The sequence below is a fragment of the Naegleria fowleri genome (genome assembly GCF_008403515.1).
Source record: "Naegleria fowleri strain ATCC 30894 chromosome Unknown tig33, whole genome shotgun sequence".
Lineage (NCBI taxonomy): Eukaryota > Heterolobosea > Eutetramitea > Acrasida > Naegleriidae > Naegleria > Naegleria fowleri.
In genome coordinates, this window is record NW_025407965.1 from 1 (window position 1) to 13,548 (window position 13,548).

General features: G+C 38.6%; 4 protein-coding genes and 1 pseudogene across 5 annotated transcripts; 2 read left to right on the forward strand and 3 right to left on the reverse strand.

Annotated features, from left to right (window-relative positions):
• FDP41_002978 lies at nt 1–4,409 on the reverse strand (annotated as a pseudogene). The gene is made up of 4 exons: nt 4,337–4,409; nt 3,834–4,189; nt 1,487–3,717; nt 263–1,438 (listed from the first exon to the last, which is right to left on the reverse strand). Coding segments are annotated over exons 1-4 (3,836 nt in total).
• A 749-nt stretch (nt 4,410–5,158) lies between these two features.
• FDP41_002979 (uncharacterized protein) lies at nt 5,159–7,318 on the reverse strand (the record flags this gene model as incomplete). Its single annotated transcript, XM_044706231.1, has 3 exons — nt 5,159–6,734; nt 6,844–6,971; nt 7,109–7,318. The coding sequence occupies 3 exons, from the start codon at nt 7,316–7,318 to the stop codon at nt 5,159–5,161; spliced, it is 1,914 nt and encodes a 637-aa protein (XP_044562370.1).
• A 416-nt stretch (nt 7,319–7,734) lies between these two features.
• On the forward strand, nt 7,735–9,665 carry FDP41_002980 (uncharacterized protein; the record flags this gene model as incomplete). The annotated part of the gene is made up of 5 exons (XM_044706233.1): nt 7,735–8,353; nt 8,538–8,592; nt 8,701–8,977; nt 9,059–9,208; nt 9,363–9,665. The coding sequence occupies 5 exons, from the start codon at nt 7,735–7,737 to the stop codon at nt 9,663–9,665; spliced, it is 1,404 nt and encodes a 467-aa protein (XP_044562371.1).
• Nucleotides 9,666–9,714: 49 nt separating this feature from the next.
• On the forward strand, nt 9,715–11,121 carry FDP41_002981 (uncharacterized protein; the record flags this gene model as incomplete). Its single annotated transcript, XM_044706234.1, has 2 exons — nt 9,715–9,967; nt 10,361–11,121. 2 exons carry the CDS (start codon nt 9,715–9,717, stop codon nt 11,119–11,121), a joined length of 1,014 nt encoding a protein of 337 aa, XP_044562372.1.
• Nucleotides 11,122–11,350: 229 nt separating this feature from the next.
• FDP41_002982 (uncharacterized protein) lies at nt 11,351–13,033 on the reverse strand (the record flags this gene model as incomplete). The annotated part of the gene is made up of 2 exons (XM_044706235.1): nt 11,351–12,302; nt 12,513–13,033. The coding sequence occupies 2 exons, from the start codon at nt 13,031–13,033 to the stop codon at nt 11,351–11,353; spliced, it is 1,473 nt and encodes a 490-aa protein (XP_044562373.1).
• Nucleotides 13,034–13,548: the final 515 nt, after the last annotated feature.

Here is a 13,548-nt window from a genome sequence, read left to right on the forward strand (position 1 = left end):
TTCGTTCAGTTACGTATTGCTCCCAAACCCAAACCCAAGCCAAACCCAAACCCAAACCCAAACCCAAACCCAAACCCAAACCCAAACCCAAACCCAAACCCAAACCCAAACCCAAACCCAAACCCAAACCCAAACCCAAACCCAAACCCCAAACCCAAACCCAAACCCAAACCCAAACCCAAACCCAAACCCAAACCCAAACCCAAACCCAAACCCAAACCCAAACCCAAACCCAAACCCAAACCCAAACCCAAACCCAAACCCCAGGCCCAGGCCCAGGCCCAGGCCCAAACCCAAACCCAAACCCAAACCCAAACCCAAACCCAAACCCAAACCCAAACCCAAACCCAAACCCAAACCCAAACCCAAACCCAAACCCAAACCCAAACCCAAACCCAAACCCAAACCCAAACCCAAACCCAAACCCAAACCCAAACCCAAACCCAAACCCAAACCCAAACCCAAACCCAAACCCAAACCCAAACCCAAACCCAAACCCAAACCCAAACCCAAACCCAAACCCAAACCCAAACCCAAACCCAAACCCAAACCCAAACCCAAACCCAAACCCAAACCCAAACCCAAACCCAAACCCAAACCCAAACCCAAACCCAAACCCAAACCCAAACCCAAACCCAAACCCAAACCCAAACCCAAACCCAAACCCAAACCCAAACCCAAACCCAAACCCAAACCCAAACCCAAACCCAAACCCAAACCCAAACCCAAACCCAAACCCAAACCCAAACCCAAACCCAAACCCAAACCCAAACCCAAACCCAAACCCAAACCCAAACCCAAACCCAAACCCAAACCCAAACCCAAACCCAAACCCAAACCCAAACCCAAACCCAAACCCAAACCCAAACCCAAACCCAAACCCAAACCCAAACCCAAACCCAAACCCAAACCCAAACCCAAACCCAAACCCAAACCCAAACCCAAACCCAAACCCAAACCCAAACCCAAACCCAAACCCAAACCCAAACCCAAACCCAAACCCAAACCCAAACCCAAACCCAAACCCAAACCCAAACCCAAACCCAAACCCAAACCCAAACCCAAACCCAAACCCAAACCCAAACCCAAACCCAAACCCAAACCCAAACCCAAACCCAAACCCAAACCCAAACCCAAACCCAAACCCAAACCCAAACCCAAACCCAAACCCAAACCCAAACCCAAACCCAAACCCAAACCCAAACCCAAACCCAAACCCAAACCCAAACCCAAACCCAAACCCAAACCCAAACCCAAACCCAAACCCAAACCCAAACCCAAACCCAAACCCAAACCCAAACCCAAACCCAAACCCAAACCCAAACCCAAACCCAAACCCAAACCCAAACCCAAACCCAAACCCAAACCCAAACCCAAACCCAAACCCAAACCCAAACCCAAACCCAAACCCAAACCCAAACCCAAACCCAAACCTAAACTACACACAAAAACAAACGAGATAATTTATACACTATTGCATGCTTACAACAGGAAAGTACAATTAAACATGGTGAAGGTTTTGTTGGAGAGGAGGAAGCTGTTCCAAACACGGATATCATTACCAAATAAGAACAATTGATCTTCCTCAAGCACAGGGGTAGCAGTTACAGTGATAGGAATGGTGTAATCTGTGACGATCCAAGATCCAACAGGTTCATCAGAAGGTGCCGCAACTATTTGATTTTGGAACACTCCAGAGTTATAAGTAAATTCTCCGCTGTAAAATCCTCCAAATATGTACACCCAATTCTCTGCCACAACCATTGAACCGTCTGAAAATTGATATGGTAATACGGCATAAGTGTTCTCAAACTTTGAAGGTGTAAAATAGGACGCTCTTAAAATATCCGCATAAGGATCTCCGTCAGAATTCCTTCCTCCAAAAATGAAAATATAATCTTTGACTCTACCGATAATTCCACTGTAGATTGGAACTGGAAGCTTGTCGCTAAGGACTTGGAAAGACATTGGAGACATAACATGAGCTCGAAGTATGGTGGAAGTCACGTTCATCCAAAGTACAGGGTCATCACTACCGTCATTCATGCTGACAACACCTCCGAAAATGTAAAAATAATCATCAACTAGCAAGGACATTCCTGATGCAACTGGATAAGGCAAAGAAAAACGACTTAGCTCCCAACCTTTTTCAATGTTGCTCACTGAGACTCTATAAATTGCCTTTGAAATCGTATTGTTTACCACTCCACCGTACATGTAAAGGTAATCGTTCACTTTGAGTATGTGAGTATTGTAAATGGATCCCTGGAACATTCTGCCTGTATTATTGACATACTCTACAAGTTGGAAATTTACCATGGACGAATTTTTCTTATACAGGTAAAATCCATTGTCAGGGAAAAGTAAATAGTTGTCTCCTACAAATTGATATGAATCCTCGCCAACCTTGAAGAAAGGATATTTTCTTCTTTCCATGGCAAATCCGTAGGTGCTCATTCCAGTATAAACACTGGCAAAGGTTGATGTAGTAGTAGCATTGAATAGCTCCTTGTAACTGTTGGTACCTGTTCCCATCAATGCTCCACTGTTTGTCAAGAAAACTGTGGCTGCGCTAAAGGATGCAAATTCCAATACGTTAACAGTGGTGTTGTCTGCAATCTTGACCGGAGATGACTGTGGTGAAATTGTTGACCCTAATCCTAACTGTCCGAACTGATTATTGCCCCAGCTGTAAATTTGTGACGTGTTGGAAAGAGCAAATGAGACATAATGCCTTGCAAATATCTTTACCACAATACCCTTTGCGGTCGTGGGTATGACAGTGATTGGGGTGGGTTCTAATTGATTGGTGGTGGTTCCTGTTCCCAAAGCTCCATTCGTACCTTGTCCCCAGGCATACACTTTTCCTTCAGATGTCAGAACCAAGTTGTGATTATCTCCACACTGAATATCCACAATAGTCTTGTTGAGCAAAGAGCGGTTCATCACTACAGGTACAGCTTCCATGACGTAAGGTACTTTTGTTGACGAATCACCTGTTCCTAATTGGCCGTAAGTGTTATCTCCAAAAGAAAATAACATATTATCATTCGAAAGAACAAGAGTGTGCAAATCTCCTGCACAAACCTTCACGATCGTTCTGTTTTGCAAAGAACCCTTCATATAAATGTCAACTGGTCTTGGTTTTTGAATAAGAGTTCTGTCTCCGAGTTGTCCTCTATCATTCTTTCCCCATGAATACATCTTTCCTCTTTCATCAATGGCAAAGAAAGTGTTGGTTCCGGCCGCAATTTGCTCAATTTTCTTTGGTCCTTGCAAGTCCCATGAAAACACTTTAAAAGGCTTACTTCTTGGAAGAATGGTACCATCTCCAACCTCTCCATAGGCGTTTTGTCCCCATGAGTACAAAGCATCACCTGCCAATACAAGATTTGAGTAGTCGGAAGAAACAAGCTGAAGAACAGTAAGGTTTCTTGGTAAATCGACTGGGATGGACATTAAAGGATAGCCCCTTGTGTCAGTTCTTCCTAAACTTCCTCCTGTATCTGTTCCCCAAGAGTACACCAAACCATTGTAGTGAAGCATTAGGCCGTGTTTGGCTCCTGCCGAAATTCTGTTTCGTATTCTTGCAACTTTATGAGCAACGGCATGATTTGGAAGGTAACCGGTCGTCATTGTCAAATTGAGTCCAGTCTGAACCTTTCTGTAAGGGTTTAGCTGCCACTTCTCTGGTGTGTAGAGTATATCGGAAATGTTCTGTGTCGAGTCAGTCAATCGAAAATTTTAAAAGCCAATATTCATTTTCATGTAGACAACGGATCGCAAGGTGCATCGTTGGTAAAGAACTTTAAACACCTCAAAGATTAACTTACATAGGAAAATTCTGACAAAATGTCTTGTGTTTTTAAAAAACCAATGTCAGTGAGTTCAATCAAATTATTCAGTTCGTTTTCAACCTCCAATAGTTTTTGGTATTGCTTGTTTTTGTTTGTTAGCATGAGTTGATATTGAGCAAGAGGTATCCTCAATTTTTGGAGATCCATATAACTGGTTTCAATAGCTTCCACCGTGATATTGATTTTGAGTTTTACTCTTGACCTTTCAATCTCTTCTTTTTGAGCCATATAGTCCAAGTAAACTTGATAATAGCTATCTCTCCTTTCCCGGTAGAAGGAGAGTTTGTACAACATTTCAATTGCACTCATGTTTTGTGCCCACACCAAAGGTGCTGATGTTTAAGAAGATGTACAGAGTGATGAAGTATTATGAATATGCATTATTTTCATGGAAATAAATGATGATTTGATGATCCGTCCGTTTTCCGGCCATATGTGCGGAATCGACCAACATGTAATTATCGGAGAGTTAAACTTACCCATAGCAAAACAATATATCAGCAGAAAGAGTCCGATAAGGCATTTCATCATGGCTGCTTTCGAAACAAGCATCGTCGTAGAAGAGGTGTAAGGCCGCCTGTTTAAGGCTGCATTCATTTTTGCGAGTTTTTTTTACTGTAAACTTAAGCGGGACCACCGTAATACAGTCAAAAAAAACGAACGATCGACAATGAAATCAAGTCAGCATATGTTCGTTATCCACTCCACTAACCAGAAATGTTATCAAGCATTAGTTGGGAGTTGATGATGAACATAAAGCTTAAAGGGTTAAACGGTCATTGTGCCGAGCATTATGAATCTCGAAGGTTCCTTCGGAAATCAAGACCTGTGTTTAGATTCATAATGAACAATATTCATCATTTAGTTCGCTTCTCATCCTCTCTTCAGTTCTCATTCTTGAACAAGTTTTCAACAACTCGAGGAATAGATGCAATAAACCAAAAACAATTCTTCCAAATATTGCGAATAATGGTGGAGATGACAAACAAATCGATCCGAACGAATAGAATTGGTAATGCAATGAACATTTCAATGTGGTTTTTGCAAATATTGTTAACATGTGTAAACATCTTGATCTTTCCCGTCAAACAACAGTGATCAATAAAAAAAGATCAATAATTATTTCTCTTTGCGAGACATGAGTGACAATGTGTCCTGTTTTCGAGCAATGAACATCATTTGCAAGATGTAACCTATCCACCGAAGCAACAAGTAAATCATCTTGCAATACCTATGGTCCATGTATTGAATCACGAAGATTTTTATGTAATTCCAACATGTAAATTTGTGTGAGTCACATCCTAATCATATAATCTCAATTTGATATTAACATGAACACCATTTCCATTCTTCACAACTTGATGAGTGATTTCAGGTGTCATGGTCTGCTGAACTTGTACTTTCTTCTTTTCTTCCTGTTGTTGAATAATTTGTTGCAAATCTTGTTCAGTCACAGGTTTCACACCAGCTGCAACATCTCGTTCTTCCTCACGAGCCAATCTCTTCTTTTCTCTTGCCAATCTCAATGCCTCTCTTCTTATTTGAGCCTCAGAAGGTTGTTGAGAAAGATTATTTTGACCTTCTTTTGTTCTTCTTAACTCTCGGTCGAGTCTTTTTTGAACACGAACTTTTCTTCTTTCTTCTCTCAAAATACTAATATTGTTAGGCTCATCATTAGAAAGAACAGTTGCCGCAACTTCCTTGTATTTGGTTGGTGCTGGATTCTTTGGAGCACCTCCCAAATTTGGCATTGAATTTCTTCTTTGATGTCTTTGATCTTTGATGGCATCATTAACCATTCTTCTGTTTTGTCTCATGTTGTGAACTTGTTGTTGTTGAGGAGCTTGTGGTGGTTGAGGAGCTTGCAATGCAACCAATTGATGTTGATGATCGCAAATCTTTACTCCAACATCGACTTGCTGTAAATTATTTTGATTCATAATTTCATTTCCTAAATTGAAATAAGATGGAATTCTGCTTTGCACAGCAGCGGCAGATTGTTGTGAACCACTATAAGAGAAACCATTCACAAAACGAACTTCATAAATGACAGTAGCTTGACCACCCACATTGACACCAAATCTTCCAAATGCATTGTCGAAAACAGCTCCATTAGTGGAGAATAAATCTCTTCCATTATTTCTGAACAAGTTTTGGAAAAATTCATTGGCCGAGAATGGAAAATTTGTGTTCAATTCATACTTTTTGGCAAAGTAATACGTGTCGGATTGGCCAAAACATTTACCAATGCAGTTAGGATGTGAAACACATTCTCCAAGTTGAGGTGTGGCTCCTCTAATAGGATTAAAGTAAGCTCTGAAACGCTCATAGGCTTCCACAACAGTGTTCAGTGGATTTTGCAACAAGTTACGAACCGATTGTTGACCACCATGATTCACAAATTCATACATGTTCGTACGAAGAAGAACCATTCCTGAAACGAGTTTAGCATAAGGTCCAGCATTACAATTGCCTTGTGATCCCAATGAGAAGTACTGAAGCATGAAAAAGAGGAAGAACTTGACATTGTCAGGATAATTACTCAAGTGTTGATCGGTATCAATGAATGTGATGATATGACTAAACAGTGGATAATCAACAGCTTTGAACCATGAAGGTTGATTTTGTGGAGCTGGTTCTGCTTGTCTTGCTGCCAGGAAACGAGAGAGGGCTCTCAATGAAAACATTCCCTTGTTAATTGGGAAAGAAAAGGTAATTTGTAAGGCCTGATCAACTGCTCCATTGTTTGCATTGACTAAATTCAAACCACGTTGTCTGAAATAATTGTCTAAAATGTTGTTTTCGTTTCCTTGTTGTCGAACATGGTCGAGCATTTGCTGTAAATCTTGAGTGACTCGACAAATGTCATTGAGACCTCTGTGTGAGTTTTAAAGAACAATATCAGTGAGAAAACCATTTCGCATGTGCGAAAGAGAGTTCATCGTGTTGAGAAACATGATGATCGTGTGTGAGTGTGATGACTTACCTTGCGAAAGGAATCGGATCGCTCACAAATTCCACAGGATGTGTGTTTTGATCAATAATTTCAAAAGTTGGATGAACGAGTGGTACTTGGCCATGTTGATATCCTGGGGCATGATCCACCAAGTCACCCTATGATGGTTGTTGTAGTGAACAAGATGGATTTTCAATGAAAATGTTTTTTCAAACAGTTCGAGAGAAATCATCATCAGAAGCCAATATCAACCATGTTTTCAAAGTCTTTACAAACCCAAACACTCAAAACATACCTTTCTCAATCTTACTTGTCCCTGTTGTCCATTGAATGTAACTTCTGTCACTTGTCGATTTGAAACACCTCCTTGGAAACGAGCAGTATTGGACTCGGTTTCAAAGCCCATCTTTTGAGCAAATGCCAGTTGTATAGCCAACAAAAGGCAGATCATACAAACAACGAGCTTGGACATGATTAGACCCTTTCTCTCACCATCCTTGGACATTTTTATTATTAATTTTTTTGAGACTGAAATGAACTTGATGCCTAACCTGCTGTGACATCACAATATGAACCTTCGTTAGTGACAAGCAAAGAGCGCTTGTGTTCAGTGAGGTAATTCAATTAACCAGGATCGACGGAATGGATCGGATTGCTCCAGCGATTATTTTTGAACTTTCTACCAGTCAATCTAATCCAATCCTAAAATCCGATCTATTTAAATTTCCTCAGCGAAGCATTGCAGGAATCAAAACCATTCCGCTATCACAAACTACTGCTGTTAACAATCGTTTCTGACCTTACCTGAGAACGCAGCTTTACGTTTCTTAAAACTCTGTATTCTTCCAAATATATCACTTAGTGTCATCTTGAGCTGCGTTTCCAAATAAATATCACAAAAAAAAATTTTCAATTCACAAAATGATCGATCGCTTGAATCCCATCCTCTCGATCAATTATAATGGGTATAGCACCATTGAGAGTCCACAAAATATTGTTGATTCACCCTATCCGTACGCCCATAATTTCAATTGGAAACAATCACTCTCACAAACAACATCAAGGCTCTCTCATTATGCATCATTTGCAATTCTTTCTGGATCCATGAGTCGTGGAAATACATCAAAACGAGTCTGTGTCTATGATACTTCTGTACTTCGGGTGCAAAATATTGTAGCTGGAGAGGATTTCATAGTGTGCTTGTCCCATGAAGGACATTGTTTTATTACCCTCTCAGAGGATGATCCGAGATTTGAAAATTGGAGATCAGGAATGGGATTAGAGAGTGATAATCCCGATCAATTTCAATTGATTCAGAAAACATTAGAAGATCCGATTGAACAAGTTTTTGGTCATACCTATTGTGTTCTTCTCACGAGAAAAGGCGATGTTTATGTTTACACGGAAAAAGATGGATGGAATGGCAAGATAGATCGGAATGAATATTTTGATGGCGAGAAGATTATTCATGTTGGTCTCGGAAATGAACATGCATTGTTTGTTTCGGAGAGTGGAAAAGTTTTTGGATATGGGTCGAATTGTAAGTCATTGGTTGTGCACGTTAATCATCACACGTGATGATGATATAATTTCTATAACAATAATAATAATAATTGAATGATCGAATTGTCACACTTTTAAAAAATAATATATAATGGAATCACTATATACGACATCCTTAAAAATTATGAAAAATATTACATTAATTTTCAAATTTACAATAGCAAGTACACAATTAGCTTGTCTTGATCGGTGGTATTCTGAACTAAAATTTGTAAGGTAAGTGGTGATGAGAGGTTGTGAAATTTACATTTTCTTGCGCAATGTTGTCAAATGTTTTACACTTTTTCAATGACGTTTTTCACACCACCCACCATGAATGAACAGAATTGATGTTTCTCACATTTCCGATAAAATATGTAAGGCTTATGCAACCTACAACACATCCTTCTTGCTAACAGAGACAGGAGCTTTGTATGCATGTGGAGATAGTACTTATGCAGCCAATGGATTAACTTCTCTCGGTTCACCCTATCAATGTCATAAATTCACCCAAGTTCCAATTTCAGAGAAAGTGGAAGATGTTTCTCCTGGTCTTTTCTTTGTGGCAGTGAAAACTGTCGATAACAAATACTACGTTTTTGGATACAATAATTTTAGTCAGGTAAGTATTATTTATGGTTTTTCAACTTGCTTGAATGATACCATCCTTTTTCAAATATACATTTCTCAAATGTCCCATTAGTTCGGAAAAACTTCAACATTATATGAAAAGATTGATGGCCCTCATTTGCTGGACTCTTTTTCACCATTCTCTAATATTGACAGGATAGAATGTGGTGGCTACAATTCAATCATAGTCACTAAGGATAAGAAGGTCTTTATTGCGGGATGGGTAAGTTTTTTTCGAATGCAAAAAACTCTTCATACGATATTTATTTAACAACAAATGCACTACCTTTTATTCGATCTGAAATGGTTGTTGATTGGAATTCATTGGACATTTATTTTGAAAATTTGATTATTGAATTCACTTTACCCTCTGTAAGGCAATTGATTCACCTTTTTATCCAAGAGTTTCGGACAAGTACAATTTACTTGATCTGGATAGTCTGCTCAGAGAATGTACACGAGGTCACATCTCTCTCAATAACAACACTTCACTTCGTGCAACCATGGGAAGATATTTCAGTGTCATTTTCACAATTCCAAATTCCAAATTTACACGAAATTTCAAGAGATCCCACATCTTGTGTGACATTTCCATCATTACACATTCATTCTCATCCCCAGAAAATGACAACCAATTCATTCCATCATTTATGATTGATCCAACGAGTTTCTTTGAATAAATTTGAATATTCAGAAAAAGATTTTCGAAAAATCTTTCGCATTAAAAAAATGAAAAAACTGTTTGGTTCCATTGTTAAGCCTCCCTGCACAGTGGATGTTGATTTAGAGCCATCGGGAAAAGCCACAACTGGAAAGTCTACTATACTGGTGAACAATCCAAAAGATAGATTTGGAAACGAAGGAGTTGAACAACGATTGCTTGTTTTTGATCAATCCGATCCAATTCAAGGAAAGGTTAAGCTGAGTGTCGAGAAACCTTTTGACCATCTTGGTATCACGATTGAATTATTTGGAGAAATTGGTAGGTTGTTCTGTAATGATGTATTGTATCGGAGAGGTGAAATTTATTGTTTGTATGTGGTGTGGTTTGGCACTTCATTTCCATAATTTTTATGGGTCTTTGTGTTGTTTTCGACATCGGCATTAACTACTTGTAACAAACACGACCATTCAATGACGAAATCTTTTAACGTTGATGATACTCATTATATTTCAACAACAATGATTCAACCAACCAATAATAATTTAAAATTCATGATTATTATAATTATATTCACTGATGATATCGAATAATTATTATTATTGACATTTATCATCATCATACACAAAATGTTCAAATTACATTCTCAATCAACCTAATTATCAAATAATCCATTTACACACAACACTAAAATTTTCCGTAATACTCCTTCAGTCACCTACTTGGATGGCCGCAACGTTTCAACTTTCTTATCCCTCTCGAAGGAATTGGCACCACCAACTGCTCCAAATTGTCCTCTCTCAAGAGATGCCGAATATGAATTTAGCTTTAAATCAGTGGACAAGGAATGGAACAGTTATCGTGGTATCAATGTGGATGTGAGATATTATTTGAGAGTCACTGTAAATCGTTCTGTAAAAGTTATCAACACAATTATCAAGGAACAAGAGTTTTGGGTCCAAAAGATTGTTCCAAAACCATCAGAGGATGATCCTGGAATTGGAATGGAAGTTGGATTGGAAGGAATTGTTTTACTTTCGATCAAATATAACAATGTTCAACACGATATTAAGAATGGTTGCATTTTGGGAGATTTACAATTTTTCCTTGTGAATGTTAAAATTGATAAGGCCGAAGTGAGCATCATTAGAAAAGAGACTCTTTTGGGAACTCCAAGTTTGCAAGTTTCTATGCCTTCCTCTTCGTTTAAATCAAATTCAGCAGTTGATGAAGGCCACTCTGAGCAAGAGGTTTTGCACAAATTTGAAATAATTGATGGAACACCTGCCAAAGACGAGAAGGTTCCTGTTCGACTTTATTTAAGGGCAATCGAGCCATGGAAATTAACGAACACTGAAGAATCTGTCAATAAGAAATTCAGTGTGAAATATTTCATTCATTTGGCTTTGTGTGACACCAAAGGAAGAAGATTTTTCAAGCAACGAGAAATCCAGCTTTATCGTACTGGACTTTAGAGGTTGTGTAAAATAAGATCAATAAAAAATTGCACAATTTGAAGTGATTCTACTAATGAGGTGGATCCAAACTGCCTTACAACAAAACAGTCGCTCTATAAAATAAATTACGAAAATATTTACTTTCAAGAGAGAGTTGATTAGGATAAATTATGTTAGAGAAAAAGAAACGCAAAGGTATATATATCAGGAATGACAATTTGTGGAAATATGTGGAATGCTTTCACACTTAATTGGATTTAAGCTTTCCCAAAAAGAATTGCAGCATGTGTTTCCATCCGTATTGGGTCTTCTTACCAAAAGTACATCGAGCTCTCTTCATGACAAGTTCCTTCTTTTCTTCAAGAGTCATTTTGCCACTCTTGTCAACAAAGTGTTTGGCAACTTCATCCCATTGTTGGCTAAAGATCCAATACAACAAGACACCTTCTTCACAATCTGTGAACATGGTTGCTTGGTTATCGGCATATTCTTGTTCATGGAGATCATAATGAGCGTCAGCATCATTCCAATGAACAGAAACAGCATGATGATGAATGGCATGATAGTCTTCACCCCAAACGTTATCATGTCCATGCACAATGGTCACTGAGTTAATGTATGGATTGGTTGGATCTTTAGGATCAATCCACAAGTGCCACATGTAAGAAATGGCTGCAAAGAAGACAATAGCTTCCAATTGAGGTAAAATCACATAAGAAAAAGTGAAAGTAAATCCCATTGAATAGTAACTCAACATCCACAATCCATAATAAACAATCATTCCTTTCAAAATGTCCCATGCAAACTTGTATTCACCATGCACAAGAAAATGGAAGAAGCATGAAGTACCAACCCAGTAAGAGCCAAATCTTGGTGCATACATGATAAAACTCCAAGATTTAGTTCGATCTAAATCAATATTGGTATGAACGTCATCCAAACCATTGTCATATTTGTGATGAATCTTGTTGTGACCGATACAATATGAATTTGGAACTTGGCCGTAAAAAGGTCCCAAGAACCATTGAACATACCAATGGTTCAATTTACAAAGGAATGTCTTGTCATTGAAGAATCCAATGTGGTCGTGACCTTCCTTGTGCAAAAGGACGTGTAAATGAGTAAAGAATCGAAAACGAGGACCCAAACGAAGTAAGTGATAAAGGAAGAAGAACCAAAATTCGAATCCATAATGGTAGCTATTGTGTGAAATGATTGTAATGAATGATGGTTTTGACATGGTTGTGAAATGGTTGTGAAATAGCGTGGTATCATGGATTTTGATGAAATTTCACACGTGAGAAAAAAATTCAATGAGATGCCAAATGTCAGGTCGAAAAGGAAGGTTAAAAACACAAACATGACAATGTGTCAACAAATTGACTTCAGAGATGACAGCTGCTACTTACAATCTATACACAGCAACTCCAAAAATAGTTGGGCACAACACCGTTAACCACAACAATGAAGGAATGAACTCTGAATTTTTCTCATTGTTCATAATTTTCTTAGCAGCATATTTAGCAAATTTCTCATAAACCAAATCTGGAATGGATCGAATCAAGGGAACCCTAGATAAAAACAAATTCCATGAATTCTTAATCGCTGTCATCCAAACATTTGACAAGGTCAATAAAACTATAACTGGTGGAGTCAATGGAGCCATAATGCACAATCCTAAAAATGCACTAAACCAATCTGGCCACAAACACCATGGATATGGTCTCCATGGACGATCTGATGTGGTTTCAACAATATCTGCATTGTAGTGAATGTGTCTGAATGAAATTCCTTTTAAGGAAGATTTGGTGACTGCAACGTCATGTGAACTTGGAGTCGCTGGAGCTACTTTGGCACAATCTCGTTCCTCTCTTGAGGAGGACTTGGATTGGTGAGTAGTAGTGGTTGTGGTAGAAGCAGTGACAGCCATGGCAATTCAATTGGCAAATCAATGATGTGGAAACAATTGTTAAAAAATGTCAATATTTTGAAATGTCTATTGAAAAGTGACAGGTAAAAGAGATTCGGGTGAACAACACGTTCGAATCGGATCAAATCAGTCATAATCCCGAAAGAAGAAACAAAGCCATTTCGTTGTCAGGAACATGGCAATCAAATCCACATCCATGGGTCATCATCATCAACATGACCATACATGACAGCCATGTCATTGTTAAGCCAAATACGAGAGTGGTCATGTTGTTTGATATTCACAAGATTATTTGGAGAAATGAATGTTGAGAGGTAATGATGATGTGTATATTTCAATAATCATGACATCATTATCCATTCACCCATTCATACGAGTTATTGAAAAAAGGTCATTTGAGAAAGTTGTATGTAGGAATGACAGATTGAAAACGTCAATAATGATGCCATCATTCATAACAGTTGACAACCAAACAAACAAACACTTACTGTTCAAACAAATACTCAAAGTGTAGG